Genomic DNA, 24,939 nt, shown 5'->3' on the forward strand with positions numbered 1-24,939 from the left:
AGTTCTACTAATATTCAAATAACCATTAATCATTAAAAAATATAAAAACTTTCAATCATATTTTATAGTATATTCTAATGGCGGGAGAAGTAAGAAAAAACAAATATTAAATTTTTAAATATGCTGCTTATGGCTCTGCTGTATTATGCACTACAAACAGTTCTTGATTCCGTAGCCTGTGAATCTCCCACTGCTGGGCTGAAGGCCTCCTCTCCCTTTTTGAGGAGAAGGTTTGGAGCTTATTCCCCCACGCTGCTCCAATTCGGGTTGGTGGGATACACATGTGGTAGAATTTCAGTGAAATTAGACACATGCAGGTTTCCTCACGATGTTTTCCTTCACCGTCAAGCACGAGATGAATTATAATCACAAATTAAGCACATGAAAATTCAGTGGTGCTTGCCTGGGTTTGAACCCACGATCATCGGTTAAGATTCACGCGTTCTTACCACTGGGCCATCTCGGCTTTATAATATATCTTTATTTATAATACAACACTTTTTCACTTAACTACTTATATACCATCGCCGACATTCAAAACAACATTTTTTTTTTACGAATCTATAATGAATACCACCGTTTATTTAGATCTCGACCAATAATGTCACGTCAATTCAAGGTCAAAGTTGTTTACTTATCTGTACTTCTCTAGTCATTGGAATTGGCTATAGACTATTTTTTTTAATCAATAATAATTTCAAATCTTACAAACAAAGTGGGACAGAGTAAAAATCAAAATCCCGAGCTTGATTACAGAGGTGACATAAGAACAGCGCTATGATACTCACATATACTATCAATATGGAAGTCGAATTGTATCCGCGACGGTATTTTGTTCCGACGTCTCTCGTCGTGTCGCCTCTCGAACGTCGGAAGCACTGGGATGATATCAACTACGTTTTCATGACACACCAGTACCTGAGATACATTTTAAAATACCCATATTACAAACAGATAAACAACTAGTATATTTAAAAAAAAAAAACACAAAATTTAATCTCAGCTTTTCTAACAGTCAAGCTAATTTTATGTTAAAAACAAATCATTTACGCTTACTATTTAATAAAAATAAAAACTATGATAAGTTTAATATTATAATAACTTATATTAAATATTTTCATATAAGTCGATCCCCTACATAATTCTACATTTTGTAGTGGACAAGAGTGTAAATAATAGGCGTCTGTAACTGAAAATAAGGTGAAGGATTACTCTGACGATACCACAATGTTGGTACATCCATTAAATAAAAAATATAACAGAAAAACCAAAAAAATATAAAAAATCCAATTATTTACTACTTAACTATTAGCAATTACGAATACATATTATTAATACGTGACTCAATACTCACAGCATCTTTATTCAATTGATGAACGGCCCGTAGTGTATGAAGTCGCTCCGGACGCGGGATCACAGTGTTCGAACCACCCGGACAGAGCTCCAATTCATCCGAGTGAAACCATGTCGCTCCTAAAATTACACTCGTGGCTCATACTTTGGATCATAGTGTAAACATTTGCTCAACAATTTATACATAAGAGTTTTTATCGATGCGCTATCATTTCTTTTGACATCAATTTATGATGATGCTGTTCTGGTCCACTCTCGACGGCTACTGAGAATTCCTCAAAATAATAGTTAAATAACTTTTTATATCCGACATGGAGTTTGTGGTATTATGTATGGATCTACTACGTTGGATAACCTATTGCAAATCTAAGAATCTTACATTATTAATAATTATTTATATTATTTTTAAATATTTATTTATATGTATGTATTTGTAGTTTTACCTGAATTTATATTGATGAGGTTAAGTCGGAGCGGTTTCCGGGTGACGCCAACACACAGCAGCGGGTACTCGAGCTCAGGCGTGATGATCAGCTCGAAAGCCAGGAGTGGTGAAGGTACCACACATTCGATGTTCTAATGGACATATTATTTTTTCTTTTCTTATATACTTTAACTATAATTGTATATACGATTTTACTGTTAGACGTTAAAAAAACAAATTTATTACTACTTGTAATAATAGGCATGATGACAGTATTAAATAATTAAAAAATAAATGATTTTAGAGAAGAAACTATTTTAAATGGATTCTAAAAAGTGATCTCCTTTTAATATACATATTGAGATGAATAAGATTTTTAATAAAACAAAAGTATAAAATTTTGCAATCGGCCATTTTATTTGAAACACCAATCAGAACGAATGACGTCGCGAATCAGTATCTATAGCCTTTCTCTTGAAAAGTTGTGTTTACGCGTTTCAAAATTAATTTTGCATCATTTAATCAGTTGAGTCGTTGGTTATTCGGGGTTTTGTAAAGAAAATAAAACATCCAAGATCCATCAATGATGGAACAAGGTTTTGTTAAGGCAAATTCCTCTAATTTGCCCAGGATTGATTTGTTGATGTTAGGAGACTTTCATCAAATAAACACTTTCGTTCATACGAATTTCGAAATGTGAAAACTTCCTTGTAAGTACATTTTTATTTATCTTTAGTGTTATCATAGGTTTTTTTTTTCTGTTAGCTATATAGTATTACTCGCAGATGAAGAGCCCTTATAATAATACCAGTAAGAATTTTTGAGACAATATTTTATTTAGCTCCACTAGTGCTGAATTTGTGAATTTACCTATTTACGAATACTTCTATAAATCTAAATATATCATAAATATATAATAAATCTTTATGAATCTCTGCCTCTATATATTTAAATGAAACATCTAATCTCAGGTGATTATTTTAAGCTAATAAACACCTTGTCCATTGCCACCTTCTGTATTCGTATATTAATCTTAATCATCAATTTTGATTATTTTAGATTCTCACGGCCGTCATATGGGGATGATGCTATTAGCTAAGTGCAACTTAAACTCGAAGGGAAAATTTGAACTGTGAAATGCAATGAAATGCCACTTATTTCTCACAATTTTCTTGTTTGGAACATACACAAACAATGGAAACTTATTTTTACCTATAACAAACTTTGGAATTCATTTTTAACCTTAGGAAATACGTAATACATTTTGATTTTCTTCGTTGAGTATAGACACAATACAACGTTTACTGTCTTTTACTGTGGCGTGACGTCACGTGCAGGCGCCATGACACCTGCGGGTGTTTTCGAGTGAAATTCAAAATAGGTAAATGAAAATGCAATTATTTGCGTAAACAGTTACTTTATTACTGAAATAATATTATTTTCAGTAATAGTAGACGTGTACCTACATTATAGAAGGTTATTTCAAAATCAGTCATCATGCCTATTATATTACCACGAGTACATTAATACTCAATAGATTAGAAAAGCGATTTTTGATAAGGTTTTCAGAGCTAAAAATTTTTTTTTATGCGTTCGTAGACCATTTGTTTCTGTTATTTTGTCGTTTATTAAATAATTAAAACTCCGAAGAAAGGTGTCTTATATTGTTTCAGCAGCTACTTCTACTACTACTGTAACACTTAATATCAATTATTCTAATGAAACAATGATACCGTATTACGAATATAAGTAAAGATTAAAATTAGTCAACATACCTTGAGCAACATAAACTTTCTGAGTGGATCATACCACTGCATGAGGAAAAGTCCAGCGGGCGTCGCACCGCAAAGGTATTTGTAGCCGTTGTAGGGATTGCGGGCTACCGCACATCTCATACAACCTGGCATAATACATTTCATTAGTATATAATATATATATAGCTTTTTGTGGAAGGTAGTTGGAATACATTCTTGGGGATATAATTTTTAAAACCCGTTTTATGGGAGAATATTAAATTTCCTACGAAATACAACAGTCATATAAGTGAAGTAAAAAGCCTGTGAATTCCACTATTGGACTAAGACTTCATTTCCTTTTGAGAAGATATATAGCATATTCCAAGTCGCTTCATGCGTCAAAAATACCAACATTTTTTAATAGATACCTCTAGTATCAGGTACTCGAGTGGTAGGCGCGAACCTTCGCGGCAGTAATCTCGGCGGTAGGACACGGAGCGACCGTGCACCACCACCCCTTCCTCCTCTACCGCTACCAGATAGCACGAGAAGCTCGTGGCGGTACAGTGATGGTGTTTTACCTGATGGATAATATATTCTCTGTTTTATACATATGTATACTATTGCCATATGAATAAGGAAATGGAATAAATAATGGAAATTCTGTCAAAAATGATAAATGAGAAAAACTATACGCTTCGGTTCTTAAATGTTAAATAACCATAGGTATTAATTTATGTCTATATTATTATTATTATCAAATATTGTTTCGAAAATTGCTATTTTTATAGTACACGAGTAATTGAGTAATATTAACCAGAGAGCGACATTAGCACATCTTTTATGACGTGCATCCATATAGTTCTTCTCGGACACAGCTGATCCATCGCGGTCTCGTGTAACTCGTTCAGGTTCAGCGTGTAGATACCTTCTTCAGCCCCTGAATATCGAACACCGAGAATTAGAGAGTGGTTTGAAAGTTTACCGCAGTTAAATAATTATATTCATTTAATATAGCAACACTAAATTAAAATAATTTTGAACATATTGCAATGAAACAAAAATATATTTTGCTTTGATATTCTAGAACTAAATACTTGTACTTAGTATTGTTGTGTTCCAATTTGAGTGAGCCAGTGTAATAAAGTGAACAAGGGATATTACATCTTATTTCCCAAAGTCGGTAGCACATTGACGATGTAAGGGATGCTTAATATTTCTGACAGTGCCAATGTCTATTTGAAATTAATAGATAAAAAAATATTTGAGGATTCATTTAAAAAAAAACTTACAGGAATGTTTTTTTTTTTAAACAGACATTTACTGTGAATTGTATAAGATCATACCTATTAGAATATGTTGATCCCTCGTGTCTGGATGTATCCAAGATGCTGTACAGTTTATCCTTAATGGACATCCGTTGAATACCTAAAAAAAAACTTATACAGCTTTTCAATCTTCATTATTGCTTAGTAAGATCTTTGCTCATTTTGATATGTTAGTTAGAATTATTCAAATAAATACATAATAAATAAAATCTATGAGAAATCTTAGAAAATTGAATAAAAGTTATATAATATAATTGTTTGAGACCAATGTGAAACACAGAACACAGCTTATATATTTAACATTTTTTGTTTATTTACTATAGCTAAAAATTTATATATAAATAATGCACGAAGAATAATTGTTTAAATAAGATTACAAACCAAAGCGCGTAAGCACAGTATGACACGTTGACAAACTTAGTTCGTCAGATATAAGTTAATTTATTAATTTAATAATAATAATGAAACATTCAATGAATGATTTATTACAAATGTCAATATCACAATATCACAATACTCCAGATTAAGCAGAACATTATTATTATTACTGCACGCATAGTTACCACTGAGATGAATATCACAACGAATTATTTCAAATATCAGTAAGGTTAAGAATAAATTAAACAATTTTTTTACCCTATATAGACTACATATCACTTTGCTTAGTATAATAATATTAAGTTTGAATCAAGTAACAATGACATAGTTAGTTAGTGATACATTATTGTATACTAGCGGCGTACCTTGGAGAAGCAGGCCCCCATGTGCACCTTGGGGGTGGGCGGCAGGCCGTTGGGCGCGGGGCGCGGGGGGGTGCGGGGGCGGCGCCCGCGAGCGCGCCGCGGGGGGACCGGCGGGGTCGGCGCTGGGGGGGGGGGGGTGTATAGTTAATACTTCTTACAGTGGTGGCGTCTATGGGTGGTGGTGAATACTTACCATTAGGAAACCCATTTTCTTGTTAACTTTTCGATTGAATTAATTCAATAAATAGCTTACAGAGCTTGGAGATATTTTTTATGTTGAATAAATATCTGTATATTAGTGATCATAACTTCATTTACATTGCCTTGCATTAAATGTCGCTCGTAAATCGAAATGACTCACCATCACCTTCAACCTTCGCTTTATCCCTCTGACTGTCAGACAGACTCCTCTGCCTCTGGCTGGTCTTCAATTCCTCGTCCACCAACTCCTTCTGACCATCCCTGCCGTTCTCCTCCACCATTTTGAATATCTCGTCCACCGACGACGTCTTTCTCTTACTGGTACTCTCCATCTCGCACTGGCAGAACTGACTCAGGTCTATACCGGCGGTTACTGAATCGGAGTTATGTCTGTTGTGTCGTTTCCTATGCTCGTAACTCTTGTCCTCCATGTTCATACTGATATCAATCTTCCTACACAAGTCTTCATCAGACGTCCCGCCGTTTTCGACTCTATCCGTGTCCGCTATCCGTAAGCGATTCGCTATTTGCAACGCGCGGAAATTCGATAGCGATATTTTTTGTTTCTTACATGTTTCACAGTAAACTATACCCGAGTCCGGATTTTGGTTCGAACAATGTCTATAATAGCTCAATATATCGCCGTTTGAATTGCACGCATCGCACGAACACTTTGACGCTACCGATCTTTGCAAATCGCTCAGCGTGTTGTTGCCTTTCGCTTCTGGCTTGGGACATAAGCCGCATTCGCAATTTGCGTTTCTTATCTGTGACGTGTCGTTTGTTATATCGTTTTCCTGCTGATCGACGTACAGTATATCCGTTTCGATCTTTCTAGATAGGGGATCGTCTATTGAAATCGAGGACGCTCCGATAGGCGATTGAAAGCTAGAGGCGATACTTTGGTAGACATTCGTGGTTGAATTGTTTAAGAAGTTCTGCTTTAACTGTATGCATTGCGAGAGGTGTTGGTCGTGGATGGATAGACCGGAGTTGGTGGCTTGGGACATGGCTGCCGTGTCCGCCGTCAAGGGTAGTGTCGCCCTGTTCAGATATAAAACTACTTATTTACGTTTCTTTCGTTATGTTATTAGAAAGCCGGGGGGACGGATGCAGTTTAGTGAAAGCTTGGATTGAGTGCTGTTAGACACAGGTCGGTATGTTTATCGAGCATCATTTTATCAGTTAGTTATATTAGTTTAAATAACAAGTGGTGCTTGGACAATTTGATAAATAACGTGAAAATTATAATTGTGACCAAATTTAATTTTTTTTTTTATTTCACCGTTTTATATAAATGATATTTTTAATCTACAGTTTTTTTTACTAACCGTACTACAATATGTGATCATAAAATTAAACTAAAGATATACCAAACGTCTAATACAAACACATGCGACGCAGATTTTAATACTAATAAGCTAAAAACGCCAAAATAGGAAAATACTTTCTAATTGATTGTAAATCATATTAGAAGCTTCTATTAAAGTAAATTCCAGAATAATAAACTCATCATCATCTTCCTCTGATGAATAAATATATAATTTGGGCAAAAAGTAAACAATGGTAGAACCATAGATTAGTTTTGTATATATCAATTGAATTTCGTGGATGCATATTGCAATTAATAAAAGCCAATCGAACGAATCATTTAATAATGTCCTCCTAAACAAATGGTCTAACCGGATTTCCTTATGAAATCTACACTGGCGTCTTACGACCTTATTTATAAGCGTTGCTTAGCAACTGTTTAGTTAAACACTGATTTCTCTCTTTCTATCATTATTGATTTGATATTCGAAAGAAGAAGAAAATGTCGACTTTGTTATTAGCCGCTATTACCAAAATTTGGTCGAACTGGCCACTTCATTTGTAACATAGATATGTCTTGGCTGTTTTGTAATTATGTCAAAACTAATGCTTTTCTATTATTTATTGGTTAGTCATTAATATTAATTCTTTAAAATTGAATTAAAAACATTTCAATCGAAAACCCAAGTATAATAATTAATCCGATACAATTCGACACAATTCGACACAACAACTAGCGACATCTAACGATTATATTAAGAAACTTTTCTAGTAATCTCACATTATAGTTACAAAGTTTATTATTCTGTATACAACTACACTAAATGTGAACACATAGAACGGAGATCATGCAAGTGTCGTTTACCTGAGCATTAACTCTTCATCAATATATTGCAAGAGGCTCCTAAAACAAGAGAAATGACGTATAGACATAGGCGGCCCCTTTTGAACCTTAATGTTTGCGATATAAGGTCTGTATTTGAATAAATAAAAAAATATATATTTCATTCAAATGTCAATAGTTACTGAAAACTTAATACAATCTTTAAACGTCATCTTTACATTAATATATTGATATTATTACAGCATAAATTATATGCTATAATTTATGCTTATTGTAATCGAGCATGAGTGCCATAATATAACTCTATTTGTATAATAATTACGCGAAGAATATTATATGAAGCGAGATTATACAGCTTGTTATTGATAAAACGTTATGAGAAAATTAATAAATTATAGTTAAGAAGAAATTTGAAAGAAGAATTAATAGTAAAAAAGAGATATATTAAAAGAGCTTTAGAATAACCACTATTTATCTGAATTCAAAATATAAAAAATTAAATTAATAATTTCCTAGCTTTTAAAATATTGACTGTGTTGCTATAATTTATAATTAAATATTCATACGAATTGATAATTGCAATAGTATTTAAAGAAGATACATATTATCATTATTAAACTTCTGAACAATTCATAATTATTATTTTTTACGCTATTTTAAAATTACAATTTGAAAAAAAAAGATTCTATACATAGGTGTTATAAAACAAAAGAAAAAAAAAAATATATATATATATATATATATATATATATAAAGGAAAGTCATAGTATTGTCTTTGGTGTGCAATCTATGTATACCCTACCCTAAATTATATACGATGCAATTTATTTGCATTTTTCGTCGCTGACGGCTCAGGTAATGTGTATTATAGTTCGAGAGTGATAAACTTACGTAAAGCCAATATAAAACAGTTACTTTCACATCAAAAATACATGCAAAAACGACACACGACAATTTCAAAACGTGTTTTTTTTTTCTACACATCTGTGCATTTTCGAACATCCCTATAACAACGCATTGCCATTCAGCCTATAGCAAAGCACTTAATATAACTGTAAATGACATATATTATATATAACAAGCAAAAGAAAGAACAAGAAATAGATATTAGAATAGGTATATATATATAATATTTAAAAAAATGCAATTTTTTGTTAGTACAAATTGAAATAAAAGTCATTTGCAGCTATTTATTTAAATTGCTATGAAATTTTCAAAATAAAAATCCTTAAACAAAAAACGCTAACCGCGAATCGCCACACACATTCAATTTCTTCCAACAATCCTTTCCATTTAACAAAAAAAAAAAAAAACCTGTTAGATTCAACCGCAGACCCGGAGAGTTAACGCAAGAGAAAATAATTAGAAAAAAATAATAATAATTTTGAAATTCGAACCTATACCTCAAACTCATTCTCATTATATCATCACCAGTGACGACCCGACACCACTTGCTATAACATAAACAATAATACATAAACATATAGAAAACGATATTTTAAGCTGCGACAGAGATAAAAAATTGTCTATGATCACTCACTTTTCGCTGGAAGGCATGCTGTCGGTGGAAGGGTCTTGGGTCAGCGGGTTGTGCTTTGGACAGCTCATAAGCGACGCAACACTCCAGTCTTCGCTTGTTTGTCTATGGTATACTGAAATAAAGAAAAAACGTAATCAAAAATATGTACATAAATGAGTATTATTTATTAACACCGAACTTTTTTTTTATAGAATAAGAAGGCGGACGAGCATATGGGCCACCTGATGGTAAGTGGTCACCAACGCCCATAGACATTGGCATTGTAAAAAATGTCAACCATCGCTTACATAACCAATGCGCCACCAACCTTGGGAATTAAGATGTTATGTCCCTTGTGCCTGTAATTACACTGGCTCATTCAGCCTTTAACTGGAACAGAACAATACCAAGTACTGCTGTTTTGCATTATTTAGTACTTAGAACTCTGGTGATCAGCCACAATAGTAACAGCCTGTTAATGTCCCACTGCTGGGCTAAGGCCTCCTCTCCCTTTTGAGGAGAAGGTTTGGAGCTTATTCCACCACGCTGCTCCAATGCGGGTTGGTAGAATACACACGGGGCAGAATTTCAATGAAATTAGACACATGTAGATTTCCTCGCGATGTTTTCCTTCACCGTCAAGCACGAGATGAATTATAGACACAAATTAAGCACATGAAAATTCAGTGATGCTTGCCCGGGTTTGAACCCACGATCATCGGTTAAGATTCACACGTTCTCACCACTAGGCCATCTCGGCTTTTAGCCACAATAGCACAGGAATTATAGTACAGAGGTATGCACAAACCCGGTCAATCAATTCCCCCCTCTCTTATAATCCGATCAATCAACAAATCTGGCACGACTGGAACGAGTTCTGGTATAGTACCCATGCTTTACGTTCTTCGGGCTGCTATTGAGAATTTTTTGACAGAAACCAGTAGAGCAACAGAGGCCCGATCCGGGGCTTGAACCTCGTGGTCTGAAGCCTTATAAACTAGCCACTCTGCCAATGAGGCCAACGTGGGATATTTATATGTACATGACATTTATCACACTATATACAAAGAAAACTCACCATTCCGTTTAATTGTATCTCCATCACACCTATTTACTTCAGCACTAAAATTGATCACTTTGGGCATAGACAAACTCAAATCGTCATCAGCGTCTAGGTCTATGATCGGGGAGTCGTCGTACACGCCGGACCGTCTGTTCGCCTCTCTCTCTTCCTCTGATGATAATCTGTGGTGAAACAAATAGATTATGAGTTTGTGTCCAAATTAGTTACTTAATAGTAAACTTTACTAGTGGTAGAGCTTTGTGCAAGCTCGTCTGGGTTGGTACCTCATCAAATGTACTCATCAGATGTTCTACCGCAAAACAGCAGTTCTTGGTATTGTTGTGAACTGGTTTGAAGGGTAAGTGAGACAGTGTAATTACAGTCACAAGGGACATAACATCTTAGTTCCCAAGGTTGGTGGCGCATTGGTGATGTAAGCGATGGTTAACATTTCTTACAAAGCCATTGTCTATGGGCGTTGGTGACCACTTACCATCAGGTGGCCCATATGCTCGTCCGCCTTCCTATCCTATAAAAAAAAAACTTATTAACGCCTCACCTGAGCGGGTGATCGAGTGGCGAAGGCCGGGCCTCCATCAGCGACCGCGGACGCCCTCTCGTCTGTCGCGATGCGATACGTTGGGGCACATTTGATAAAGCCTGAAGGAAAATTAAAATGATAATAACAATAACTAATAAATAGTAAGAAAATAATAAGAATTATAATTAAGAATTTATAATAAACAACAACAGAGGAGTAATCAGTCAGTCAGACTTTTAAGATTAAGTGTGCGTTGTTATGTGCGTGATTTTTTTTTTGTATTTTCGTTATATTAATAATTATATATAATTAATATAAAACTCAAAATATTATATAAAAAACTTACTCCATCATCGTCCAACTCTTGGCTATTACAGTGACTAGGTGGATTCGAATATTTCTGCAGTAGATCTATCGCTAGACGTTTGCTCATGTCTTGTTGGAAAAATGCGTGCTGTCAACAATGAATTACTTTTAAATTATCGAAGAACATAATCTATTATGAAACTCAATACACACTTATTCAATCCCTGAGTTTATACTAACTGTACGCCATTTATATATATGATAAATAAAAAAGGTCTTAATATGGTTCCTTGCGGAACTCCATAATTATGTTTAAAAAAAAACTTAATAAATAATCATTTATTTGAAAAGATACGAATTACAAATAAAATCTAATATTTTTACACAATGCTTGCAACATATAACCCAAAATTAACATTATCTGAAGCTATTGAGAAATCTAAAAATTTTATTCATAATTTTTTCATTTATTTATTTCCTTTCATAGATGATTAAGTTATAGAAATGTTAAAATCTGAGTACCTGTAATAATTTCTCAGCGGTTGGTCGTTTCTTAGGATTCTTTGTTAAAGCTAATTTCAGAAACGCGTGGAATAGTTGCGACCATCGTTCCCTCTCTTTCAGTTGCGGTGGTTTGAATCCCGATTTTGACATCAGGAATAATACTCGCATTGGGTGAAGCTCGAACATTGGCGGTTGAAGTTCAGCTAGTTCTGAAAATGACATTTGGAAATACTTTTATAAATACTCACTAGTATTTCGATCTTATCTCAACTAATATTATAAATGCGAATGTAAGTCTGTTTGTTTGTTACGCTTTTACGGCTAAACCACTAAACCGATTTTAAAAATTATTTCACCAATGGAAAGCTACATTACCAGCGAGCAACATAGGCTACATTTCGTCCCCCTATTCCTACGGGAACTGAAATTACGCGGGTGAAACCACGGACAAAACGTTAGTATACAATATTGAATATTAGTATATATGTTTGAGATCAATATATTTCTACGTAGTTTTTTTCATTTTTCATTTCAAAGGGTTTTTATGCCCTACATATCAACTTTCTTGTAACTGGTCACTAAATAAATGTCAGTACATCAACTTATATACTGTTAAATTGAAAGCTATGACATATACAAGCAGGAGAGATAATATCAGGTTTAATTAGTGTTGTATGATAAAAAATATTTACCGATTGCGGTAATACCACACGCCCAAATATCACAAAGTTGATTGTATCCACCCTTTCTTTCTACAGCCGCTACCTGTAAATATAACGAACTTATTTACTAACAATCACATAATGTCCCAACCGAGACGTCTAATGATTCTACCTCCTTAATATATTTACAATCCAAAAGATACAATCGAATATGAAATGTTGATGTGCCCTTAATCGTCTTTTCTGACAAAGTATTTTAGTAAGGTTCCCATGGTTATTTAAGCAAGCCTATTTGGGTTGACACCACCCATTCATCACATATTCCACCACCAAACAGCAATTCTTAGTATTGTTCTATTCCAGTTTGAAGGATAAGTGAGCCAGTGTATACAGGCACATAGGACATAACATCATAGTTCCCAAGGTTGCAAGAGCATTGACAATATAAAGGATAGGTAATGTTTTCAACAGTGTCAATGTCAACGGGCTGGTGTGGGCTGGTGTGGCTGGCTTATGGTCACGTCAGCCGATATAAAAAAAACACATAGCACGGTTTTCACTTGACTGTAATACAGGGAACATTGAAGCAAGGAATTGTAAAGCTTATACCATCGTTGGGTTTCGGACCTTTGTCCGTTGTTTGTATAGTTTTCCAAAACAAATCGATATTCACTATGGGGTTGGAAAATGGGAATCAATATTTATTCTAATAACTCTCTAATAGAGATAAAAAAAATTAAAAGACGTCTAATGAAAAAGTGTAATATTTACCTCCGGTGCCATCCAGTAGGGTGTACCAATAAAACTTTTCCGTTTATTAATGGTAGCCGTGATCTGTGCTGATACTCCGAAATCTGCCAACTTAACATCCCCACATTCCGTTAATAGAATGTTAGCGCCTTTTATATCCCTGAAACAGACAACGCACGCGCCATTTTTAGACTCACGTCGTCATTTTGCTACTTATCCATTATGGTAAAGATGATTTCGCTGGTGATAAAGCTTTATGCAGGTTCATCTAGATCGGTAACACTTAAGCGATTCCATGACGTTAATGTTTCCATTGTTTTTAATAGCTAGTCAGTCACTCAACCAGAATCTGAGGATGCGTAAAAGTTGTAACAAAAAATGTTATACCTATCAATCCTTAACTTCAACTAGCACTAGATATTGATGGCTTGTGATTCTGCTGTTAAAATATTATATTCAATGGGAGAAGCTTAACTAGAGAAACGAGAGACCTGATTCCATTCCATGATTAGTCAAACTTTGACCGAATAAAGAGAGGAATGGAATTTCTTACAAGATCAATATCTACAAGCCGTTGGTTACTACTAACCATTAGGTAACCGATTTACCATATGTGTATTGCCTGTGTGTTATATGTGTGTGATATAATAATAATAATAATATCCTGGGACATTTTTCACACACGGCCATTTGATCCCAAATTAAGCTTGTACAGAGCTTGTACTATGGAAACCAGACAACTGATATACTACATATACTATTTTTCTTTTGTAAATACATACTTATTTACTGGTGGTAGGGCTTTGTGCAAGCTCGTCTGGGTAGGTACCACCCACTCATCAGATATTCTACCGCAAAACAGCAATACTTGATATTGTTGTGTTCCGGTTTGAAGGGTGAGTGAGCCAGTGTAATTACAGGCACAAGGGACATAAAATCTTAGTTCCCAAGGTTGGTGGCGCATTGGCTATAAGCGATGGTTGACATTTCTTACAATGCCAATGTCTAAAGGCGTTTGGTGACCACTTACTATCAGGTGCTCTTTACACATGTACGCTATCAGGTGGCCCATATGCTCGTCCACCTTCCTATTCTATAAAAAAAAATATAGATAATTACACCCAGACTCAGGACAAACAGACATGTTCATGTCCACAAATATCTGTCCTGGGTGGGAAACGAACCCACAACCTTCGGCGTGAACGGCAAGCATCCACCAACTACACCAACCGGCTCGTCATATAAACTTACCTATGCATCTTCCCCATGCTGTGTAGATACGACAGCCCCATTAGTGTCTCTTTACACATGTACGCTATCTGTAACTCTGTAAGCGGGCCCGTCACGTGGTAAATGTCCTAAATAGAAACAAAAATAACATTACAAGTAGGAAATAGAGACAGTCTAAGTATGTCGCACGGCTGGGTAAAGGCCTGTCGAAGAGAAGATTTGAAGCTAATTCCACTACGCTTCTGCACTGCACTGCGGGTTCGCGGGTTCCCGTTATGATTTCTTTCATCACCGTACTCGATATTAATTATAGAAAAACAATAATCAGCGGATAAATTATGAGCAAAAAATAATCACGTGCCGTGATGCTTATCCGGATTACTAGCGATCTAGAAGAACTAGCGATCTTTGATTAAACTCCACGTTTTCACTCCACTGCTTTGTACTATACTAACGTTTTTTTTTTCGAATTGACCTGTTGCTGTTATTCCAAATAGCCTCGACAGCGTCACCGGGCGGGGGGCGAGTCTTTAAGATACTCAGCCGGATGGTACGAGTCCAGTTAAGGGCGTACTAACGTATATGAGTTTGAAAAAGATTGCTATCAAGTTACCTGTAAGCTTCCACCGCCACAGTATTCCATGGAAATCCATAATTTATCCCTCCTAAGGTATGAGCCATAATACGCGACAATGTTCGGGTGACGACAGTCTTTCATCATCAGGATCTCCTGCTGGATGATGGCGAAGTCGTCACCCGGTTCCAGTTTGATCACCTTGATGGCAGCCAGCTCGCCATTGCCGTTGAGACGTTTCGCCTGCAAATAAAAAATGAATAAATTAATCTAACAACTATAATCTTCTATATAGATTTTCTCGACAGAAAAACCCAAAAAAATATTATTAACCCGAACTGTGTTGAACAAAGGACTTCGCCACTACACCAACATGGCTGTCGACAGCTTTTAGTAAAAACAACATTAAATATACTTTATCACATCAACGTATAGTGTTGGATGGTATTTACCACTATCGATGATCATCAATCATAATCTATTTCATCGATCCCGTCACTAACCTATCAGTAAAACATATCGTTGGCCACATCATCAGATAATCGGACACGATTCGTTCATCTGACCTTGAATGACAGAGGTCAGAAAGCGATCGTTTTAACAAGGAAAACAAGATGATCGAGACAATTACGAACACATTAACCGGATTAGCCAGTTGAGATCACATCTGATGGGGAAATTGAAGATAAAAACGGAACATTGTATAAATCACCACGAATATAACCTTTTAAATTGCATGAAGGTATGACACGGTTAAAAAAACGTTACCACCAAAACGTTACCATTATTCAGTGATAAATCTATTATTTTTTGTACATGTCATTGAACTCCCCCAAAAGAGCCGTATGCCTATTCAGTAAGATCAAACTAGAAACTTAACGCAGAAAACAGTCGTGAAATGTCGGATAGTGATATGCGACATTGACCATAATAATTATAACATTTCAAGAATTCTAGCATCAAAATAGTATATCACAGTACGTCGGTTGTCAACATTTCACGGTTGAGTTCATTACTCAGTGATTTCTTAGAGATTTTGATGATGTTTTTGTGTGGGTCCCTGAACGTTGTGGTTTGAACCCGAAAGGTGGTTGCGAAGCGCGACACACACACACACACACACAACTTAAGTTTTATTATACATCTCATATATATAATATACAGATTGCAAGAACTTGTGAAAACTTTAATTTTAGGTGGTGAAAAAGTGAGGTGAGTATAAAACCATTTATTTTTTTCAAGAAACATTGTTTTTATTATTTAAAAGTTAACAATATAATAAAACATTATTTGATTTTGCTAGTGGTCGGCCTTCATGCAAGTTCATCCAGGCAGGAACAGCCTTTTTTTTCGCTGGAAAAACGCGTTAACACGGGAACAGTGGTCCAAGGCGCAATGCGCCCCGAACATCGGAATACTCACTAAAAAAATCAGCGGTACCCTTTCCGTCTTAGCGAGGAGCGCCACGGGATCGCTTTCGCATACTACCGTAGGTAGGAACAGCCAGAGCAAACTTATAGCTTACAAAATAGTAAATAAGTAATGGAATATTGAATTTATCTTTATTTATCAAATCATTATCCAGTAGAATAATCAGTTATATACTGAAAAATTGCTCTTATATTTTTCTAATATAAAAAAAAAAAACAAATTTAGTGGTTTTTAATTTAAAAAAAATACATAAAATAACGGTTCAGGAATGGCAAATATATTTATGCAACCCGTTAAAATTAATTAGCGATACAGTTAGGTGATTGACCTTAGATCTTCGAGACCAGTATTATGAATAAATTAATCATAACTTGAATATATTATTAGTATGTCACAATTTATAGGAAGAATCGTGCTTGGTGTTGGTGTTTCTTCTAGCATAAAATAGGAAGACGGACGAGGAATTGGACCACTTGATTTTTTTTATAGAATATCTTATTATGCGGACGAGCATATGGGCCCACTGATGCTAAGTGGTCACCAACGCCCATAGACATTGGCTCTGTATGAAATGTTCACCATCGCTTACATCACCAATGCGCCACCAACCTTGGGTACTAAGATGTTATGTCCCTTGTGCCTGTAATTACACTGACTCACTCACCCTTCAAACCAGAACACAACAATACCAAGTACTGCTGTTTTGCGGTAGAATATCTGATGAGTGGGTGGTACCTACCCAGACGAACTTGCACAAAGCTCTACCACCAGTGATTTTAAGTGGTCACCAATGCCCATATTTTTCAAAATGGCGCTGTGAGAAATATTAAACGTCCCTTACATCGCCAATGCGTCACCAACCTTGGAAACTAAAATGAAGTCACCCTTCAAACCGGAACACGACAATACTAAGTATTACTGTGAAATGACTTACCTACTTGAATAAATAATATTTTAATTCTAGGTAAAATTTTATTTGCTTGCCTGGCACCCTAATTGTTACAGCATATAGTTATAACAATAACAGGCAATTCACGCTAGCCACGTTCACGTAATAATCAGTATATATTATAAAACAAAGCACGCCCCGCACCCGCCGCGTCTATTTGTCTGTCCGAACGCGATAAACTCAAAAACTACTTTCACCCATGGACGGAATGTTTTATGAGGAAGATTCGGAGTATATTTAGTTTAAATAGGCAAATTTAGCCGATTATTTAAATTTTTAGAAGCCTTAAAAAACCGTATTTGTCCTTTATATTCTTATCGTAAATTTTTTTGGTGTTCTGCTTTTTAAATTACTTGTTAATACTTTACTTTATATACTTTAATACTTGCTAAATAACTTGTTCTTGTTAGGTTCACTCCATGTTTCAATTTTAAAGTGGAAACTCTGTTGGCTTATGTAAGACTTATTTTGCTATCAAATGTTTATGTATTATATTATGCTGTATGTTTCCCAAATAAATAAATAAAAAATATGACGATAATTCAACATTTATGATGTCGGCACAAATCATGCCAACCGGGAGTTATACTGGCGTAAGTAACAACCTGTGAATGTCCCACTGCTGGGTTAAGGCATCCTCTTATTTTTTGAGGATTACGAATAGATAGTATTATTTCATTATTTAAAAAATTTTTGACCACCACAATATGTAGTTGGAACAAAAGGCGGACTTGATGCCTGAAGGCATCAAGGCTCCTTCCAGACTAAGCAGAAATCCGCGAAGGCGATAGTTAGTAATCAAAAACGTATTATATGGTATGTACTAAAACCTTCTCCGAAACGCGCTACATTTCTGGTATAAGTTTTGTAAGTATATTGGTTTAGTAGAAATGGTTAGTTAGGCATTATAAAAAAAAATGCTTCTCCTGGATCACGCCACCGAACCCGAATATAGAAAATATACCCTAAGGAGTGATACATATCCAGCAGTGAAGCAGTCTAACACGAGCTGTGTAGCTAATGATTTGCCGAGAACATTTCGTCTTAGGCGTTTGATCTTAGGCAATTATCTTTATTAGAGTCATATCGTTGGAGATCTACGAATACCTACTGGTTATTCCTTGGTAAAATACAATAGCTATCATAATCTGAATCACTATAAGTTGATATACTATTTAGATGCGCGTATCCTTTAAAATATGTAGTTATTAAGGTCAATTTCGCATATCAATTGCCACTGCGATAAGATTCGAATTTGTTTTTACATAATAGCGCTACGAGTGACAGTCGAATTAAGCAAACAAAAACAATAACATAAGTTGCGTGTAGTTCAAGGATATATACAAATACAGATCGCTTTCAAACTGATAACGATTGTCATAGCGAGCGTGTCTCACAACCATTAAATTACCAAATTATTAACACTTTTAACTAAAATCACTTCCTCAATTCATTACATAATACGGAAATCAAATTTATATAAAACATTTTTATATATATTGTCGCGTTTAAATGAAAAATTGTTCGCATGCATACATAACATTATTATTTTTTAAAAAAATGTCGGACCACGCGACGTTTTGCAATTGCGTGCGAATTCAAGTCTTATGATTTTAATCGGAGAGATGAAACTCGCTTGCTCATACATAGCGTGGTCGAACAAGTTAAGATCGAATTAAAACTTTAATTGGTTACTCAGCTTGTTAGTTTAAAAGGTTGTGAAGTAGAGAAATTAAACAAAGGAACATAAGTCATGCTTAATGTTACCATACGACCTGTTTTGAATGGGACAGTCCTGCTTTTTTTTTAATAGAATAGGAAGGCGGACGAGCATATGGGTCACCTAATGGTAAGTGGTCACCAACGGCCATAGGCATTGTAAGAAATGTTAACCATCGCTTACATCATCAATGCGCCACCAACCTTGGAATTTAAGATGTTATGTCCCTTATGCCTGTAATTTCAAACTATCTGTCTCATTATCTTCAAAACATTTTAAAAATGGCTCTCTATGGCAATAAATGTAACGAAAGTATAAAAAACAAATTCGCTCAAAGACAATCATTTAAACTGTACACTGTTGTTCATTTATATTCAATTGTAATATAGCATTATCTTTATACATTTTATCCTACATTTTATAACTACAGGTACAAGAGCCATAACATCATCTTTACCAAGGTTGGTGGCCCATTGGCGATGTAAGGAATTTTCCCCCCAAATTGCTATAATGTGATTTTGTATAGTAAGATTTTCATTCAACACGTTCATACAAAAACAACTATAAACACAAATTAAGCACATGAAAATTCAGAGACTTTTGCCTGAATTTGAGCTCGCAATCTTCAGTTAAAATCTATTTAACTCAACCACCATTCCATCTCAGCTACTTAATATGATGCAGAATTATTTTCAAAATATTTAGGTTAATATTACTTATATCGCCAAGTCTTTGGGCGGTGGTGAACACTTAACATCAGGTGGCCCATTTGCCCGTTCGCCTACCTATAACATAAAAAAAAAAACAAAAATATCACATTTATAAACATTCGGTTCTAATGGAAAAAAAATTATTAATCATGTTAGATGTGCTAAGTAATTACTTACTTAGAGAAATAATTGTGAAATATTACTTTGCTGAGCTGGTGTCGAAGTAAGAATATAAATCCTTGTCAAGTTGTTTCTTAAATCGTACTTGTCAATGGTCGCATCGGATTGCCATCGAATTATGAGAGTAAGGGAATAGAGTATGCATCTGAGTCTGAATCTGAGAGACTAATTTATTAAGGGGCTTCGTTAGGTTATTGAGAATATTAAAGCCTTAAATAGAAACCGAGTACATAAAGTAACAGACCAATGCGGAGTCGTGGATATATGCGATAATAAAATCGATTTAATAACCTCGATATCATATCAAAATAATTAATACAGAAAAATCGATTTAACGACAATAATTTAGAAATAAGAATTTATAAAATTAAATAAAAAAAGTAAAAGCGATTATAACGATTTCCTTGCGTCAATCAACAAAAAGCAACCGTTCCAATCTACGCAACGTATATTTAATTATGTGTTAATTAAAATAATGATGTACAATTTCAAACAGTATAGGATTTATAATGAAAAGAGTTTCGTTATATAATAAAAAAGCTCAACATATAATGACATTATGTATTTGTATGTAGGCTGAATAGAACAAGCCCCAATGGATTTCGTTGCTGAATGTAGGCGACATTAGTAGTAATTATATATAAACCAAAAAGCATGTAAACTGCGGGTAAAAATCGGATAGACAAGATTAAATTTCGTTGAGCAAAGTTCATTGCATCAAGTTGCAGCAACAGTTCCGTTTCATTTTCTTCATAAATATACAAGCTAGTGTAGTACTATCCGTGCCTCGGAAAGCACGTAAAATCGTTGGTCCTGCGTCTGAACTCTTTCCGGTCGTGTCGGATTGCTATCCCATCGGACTATGAGAGTTAGATAATAGAGAGCGCACCTGTGTTTGCGAACACAATTATGCACTATAATAAGGCCCGCGCAGTTGGCTAATCTGCCTTGACATAGGCCGCCGTGGCCGAAATCGGCCAGAAGAACATCATCATCATCATTAAATATTCAAGCAAAACTGCTGCTTCACAGTTATCTCTACTTTTAAAACCGAGAAGCAATAAGTCTATTTACTAACCCGGCTTCGGCATTCGCGATATATTTGGTAAAAAACTAATCTAATATATATATTCAGTATTTATTTTTATTTCGGCAATAAAAAGCCATCTAAAATTTACTTATCGTAAAATTCAATAACATTATAAAAAAAACGCATTTATCAATCAATTCTTAAGCTAAAATAATAATAATCTAAATTCGTATAGTGTCTTATAACGTTTCACTCGGTCTCATACGTAACAACTAAATATATGTATATAAATAGCTCAATTACATCTGTCCGTACATGTGCAGGGCTTATTGTCTCAAACCCTCTCCGACGCAGGAAGACTGCAAGTGGTGAATCAGCTATTGAAACCTAGGGTTACCCGTTTAGATAATATTCACATTTTGTAATCACACGCTTGTTATACTATTGATCTATTATTGAATTATATTAATAACAGTCAGAACTTTCTACGTTATACGTAACATTATAATCATACCGTCATTATGATATCAAAATGGCGGCGTATTGTGATTTATAGTCTATGCCCAAACTAACAAATTAGATTTACATATAATAACTCTGCTATATTATGTCCTACAAACAATTCAACACTATTCCATTTAACTACTTATGCATACACAGCTTTAATTTTACAAAGTTTCGTTAATAACTTCGCCAACATTCAAAAGGCATTCTTCGAATCCATATCCGAATATAACGATTATTTAATATTTCGACCAATGACATCGCGCCAATTCAATGTCAAAATAGTTTATTTATCTTTAATCCTCTTATCGTTGGAATAGATATTCTATTTATTAAAAGTATCAGTTCTAAATATTATTTTTTATTCTGTGAGTATAATTATAAACATCTTCGCTACGATATTAAAAAAAAAAGTTATTCTATAGTAAATTACGGCATCCCTGTCCGAGGTCATTGTACCTTTGATTTTATTGTTGGTTTTAACAGTTGGCACATTGTTTAAATATTTTAATCCGTTGTTCGACACCTTGTAAGAATTTTAACAACGTATAGTGTTCAAATAGAGGTCAGTCTGATCATAATTCACTTTGTATTCCACGGTGTTACCGTCATGAGGAAACCAGTTATCAAATGAGATTCTGTGCCTGGTGGAATAACCTCAATACATTATTCACATAACATTTGTAGATCTTTTCCCAGCTGTGGACAGTGGGACATTTACGACCTGTTATTGCTTTTTGTTCATTCAAATATTACAGCACTTTGATCTTTGAATGGTGGTATCCTTTATGTTCGACTTATGCCTCTCAACTATCACAGAAAAGGAAAAGAGATACCACCAGCTAGATTCAATCAATGAAGTCATGAATGCTCACGTCACGTTAGGCTATTAGCACACATTACTATTAAATGGAATTAACAACATGGCTTAAAATAAATAGAAGACATTTTTATTATTTCATGTTACTTCTATTTTATGTTATGAATAAATGAATAAATTAATTAATTATCAAAGTACATACTAACTCCACGCATTTTTATCGTCTACATTATCTTGTTTAAAAAAAAATGATAAAAAAATAGATAGTCTGCCTTATATATATTTAAATTTACGCTTAAAATTGCGGGTTTTTATATTATAAAGTCCGAAATACTTATGTAATATATATAATATATTTAGTTAATTGGAAATCAATCAAGTACAGATAAATAAACATGAGTCAATTATAAGTGTACACTACGTCCGATTTTACTCCTGTCAACCTGGCAACCTCTACTGAGGATTAACCTCAGTAGAGGTTGCCAGGCTAGGACCAATTTAAGTATTAAGAATATCTTTGCATCAGCATTATACAATTTTAAATTAAATGTACCTCCGGTTCAGAATTTAGATTCTACCGAGATGAACCGACAAGAAATTCAGTAGTTACAAAATTATTACATGTAATTAATCATACACAATATTATATTTATATATCCTGTATGAACTTACAAAGAGTACTAAATCTAAGCTAGTCTATCATTTATGCATACATAGTGATATGTATTGTGTACAAAAAACCCTCACGGACCTTACAAACGTTGCTTAGTAATTTGTAAAAACTCTTTAATGTCATTATTATTTTAAAATTCGAAAGAAAAAGACAGTTTATCTTTAACTAATCGCCCGTTAAATAACATTTATAAGTAAGGCCGTTAATTAAGAGAATAAGTTAATAAAAAAATATATATTATAGGCGATATTATCTCGTAGCCCAGCCTTTCTTGCCAGTATAAAAGCTACGATCGTCTGATATTTGCAATTGTTCATCAGAACTCGTCAATATTTGCCTATGTGTTACGTGGGTGACGTTACCTGTTAAGGCATTGTCAATGGCACGCAGGTTCGATGTCCAGGCAAGGTCAACAGACAAAACGTGAAAGTGAACGTTGCTCGTGTAATGGGACTGTTTAGACTTAACAGGATCTTGTCGCGGTTAATCGGACGGTTATTGTTTTAAGATAACTTCTTTTTTTTTCTTAATATGTCATACAAGGACAAATAGCCTCGTACATATAAAGAAAATTTAGATGTTTATTTATCGTTGTGAAGTTATCTCATTATCTCATAAATGAAATTTAAGAATATACAAGTCATTGACAATTGGATTATATACATATTTTGTTAGTTGAAAGATGTTTATAACAATTAATAAGAATAAGATTTAATATTCTTGAAAATTTTAAGTATATATAGATAAGTGTGGCTCGTATCATTGATATTCGTTGTTTAAACAGTATGACAATAGCCGTCCGCCCAACAAGCCGCCCACTTTACGCTTCTAGAGAACTGTTTGGCAAATTTTAATCAAACCTTTTAGGCTTTATATATTTGCATAGTCTACTATTAGACGTAATATGAAATACATATTGGAATACATAGGGGAGTAGGAAGCTGCGGCGGAGGGGACATAACGGCAGCAGAGCGCGTCGTGTCAATAATTCTACCCCCAAGGCGAGCGAATTTATGTCTCAATTTTTTATTTAAGTACGTACCTATCATATCTTTATATACACTAGCTACCCGTTTCGGCTTCACGCGGGTAGAGTGGGGTTTAATATATGTATTACAATATAAAACGTTTGTATCGTAATACATGAACTCTATTGGTTTCCCAGTCGACATGATTTTCTCCGATATATTCAACAATTTACGCAAAACCTTGATAAATTATACATCTAAACCTTCCTCGTGAATCACTCCATCCATTGGAGAAAACCGTATCAAAATCCGTGCGATTTTTTTTGAGTTCATCGCGTACAAACAGACAGACGCGACGGGGGCTTTGTTTTATAATATGTAGTGATACAAAAGCTTGTCTCGTTAAATATTTATTCAGCTGATTGACTCGAACGGACGGATTCTTATTCTAAGTTTATTATAATAATAATAATATCCTGGGACATTTTTCACATACGGCCATTTGATCCCAAACTAAGCTAGTACAAAGCTTGTACTATGGAAACCAGGCAACTGATATACTACATATACTACTTTTCTTTTGTAAATACATACTTATATAGATAATTACACCCAGACTCAAGACAAACAGACATGTTCATGCACACAAATGTTTGTCCTGGGTGGAATCGAACCCACAACCTTCGGCGAGAAAGGTAAGTATCTACCAACCACGCCAAATTGCAATGTTTGTTTGTTGGTTTGTTCGTTCGTTCGTTAGTATCTTGCAACCTGAATTATGACAACTTCCTTTTATCTTACGGACTAAAAATTTTACAGATTTATTCAATTCCGTTCAGTTCAGTTTATTCAGTTCTACACCCAG

At 34.6% G+C, this 24,939-nt stretch overlaps 1 protein-coding gene across 4 annotated transcripts in view; it reads right to left on the minus strand.

Annotated features, from left to right (window-relative positions):
- Positions 1-24,939, minus strand: part of LOC126778429 (mitogen-activated protein kinase kinase kinase kinase 5) — a 43,214-nt gene that overhangs the window by 3,734 nt on the left and 14,541 nt on the right. The window contains exons 2-21 of one of the 4 annotated variants that reach the window (XM_050501945.1): positions 15,129-15,332; positions 14,537-14,643; positions 13,307-13,445; positions 12,566-12,638; positions 11,892-12,082; positions 11,410-11,517; positions 11,082-11,182; positions 10,538-10,704; positions 9,481-9,592; positions 9,344-9,394; positions 7,962-8,000; positions 5,946-6,829; positions 5,585-5,706; positions 4,860-4,941; positions 4,331-4,453; positions 3,942-4,094; positions 3,553-3,677; positions 1,797-1,929; positions 1,355-1,473; positions 789-918 (exon numbers count right to left, since the gene is read on the minus strand). In XM_050501945.1, the coding sequence (XP_050357902.1) occupies positions 789-918; positions 1,355-1,473; positions 1,797-1,929; positions 3,553-3,677; positions 3,942-4,094; positions 4,331-4,453; positions 4,860-4,941; positions 5,585-5,706; positions 5,946-6,829; positions 7,962-8,000; positions 9,344-9,394; positions 9,481-9,592; positions 10,538-10,704; positions 11,082-11,182; positions 11,410-11,517; positions 11,892-12,082; positions 12,566-12,638; positions 13,307-13,445; positions 14,537-14,643; positions 15,129-15,332 (3,163 nt within the window). The remainder of the gene's footprint in view (positions 1-788; positions 919-1,354; positions 1,474-1,796; positions 1,930-3,552; positions 3,678-3,941; positions 4,095-4,330; positions 4,454-4,859; positions 4,942-5,584; positions 5,707-5,945; positions 6,830-7,961; positions 8,001-9,343; positions 9,395-9,480; positions 9,593-10,537; positions 10,705-11,081; positions 11,183-11,409; positions 11,518-11,891; positions 12,083-12,565; positions 12,639-13,306; positions 13,446-14,536; positions 14,644-15,128; positions 15,333-24,939) is intronic. The other 3 variants (XM_050501947.1, XM_050501946.1, XM_050501948.1) reach the window with 3 other exon arrangements.

This window comes from Nymphalis io, chromosome 26 (genome assembly GCF_905147045.1).
Source record: "Nymphalis io chromosome 26, ilAglIoxx1.1, whole genome shotgun sequence".
Classification (NCBI taxonomy): domain Eukaryota; kingdom Metazoa; phylum Arthropoda; class Insecta; order Lepidoptera; family Nymphalidae; genus Nymphalis; species Nymphalis io.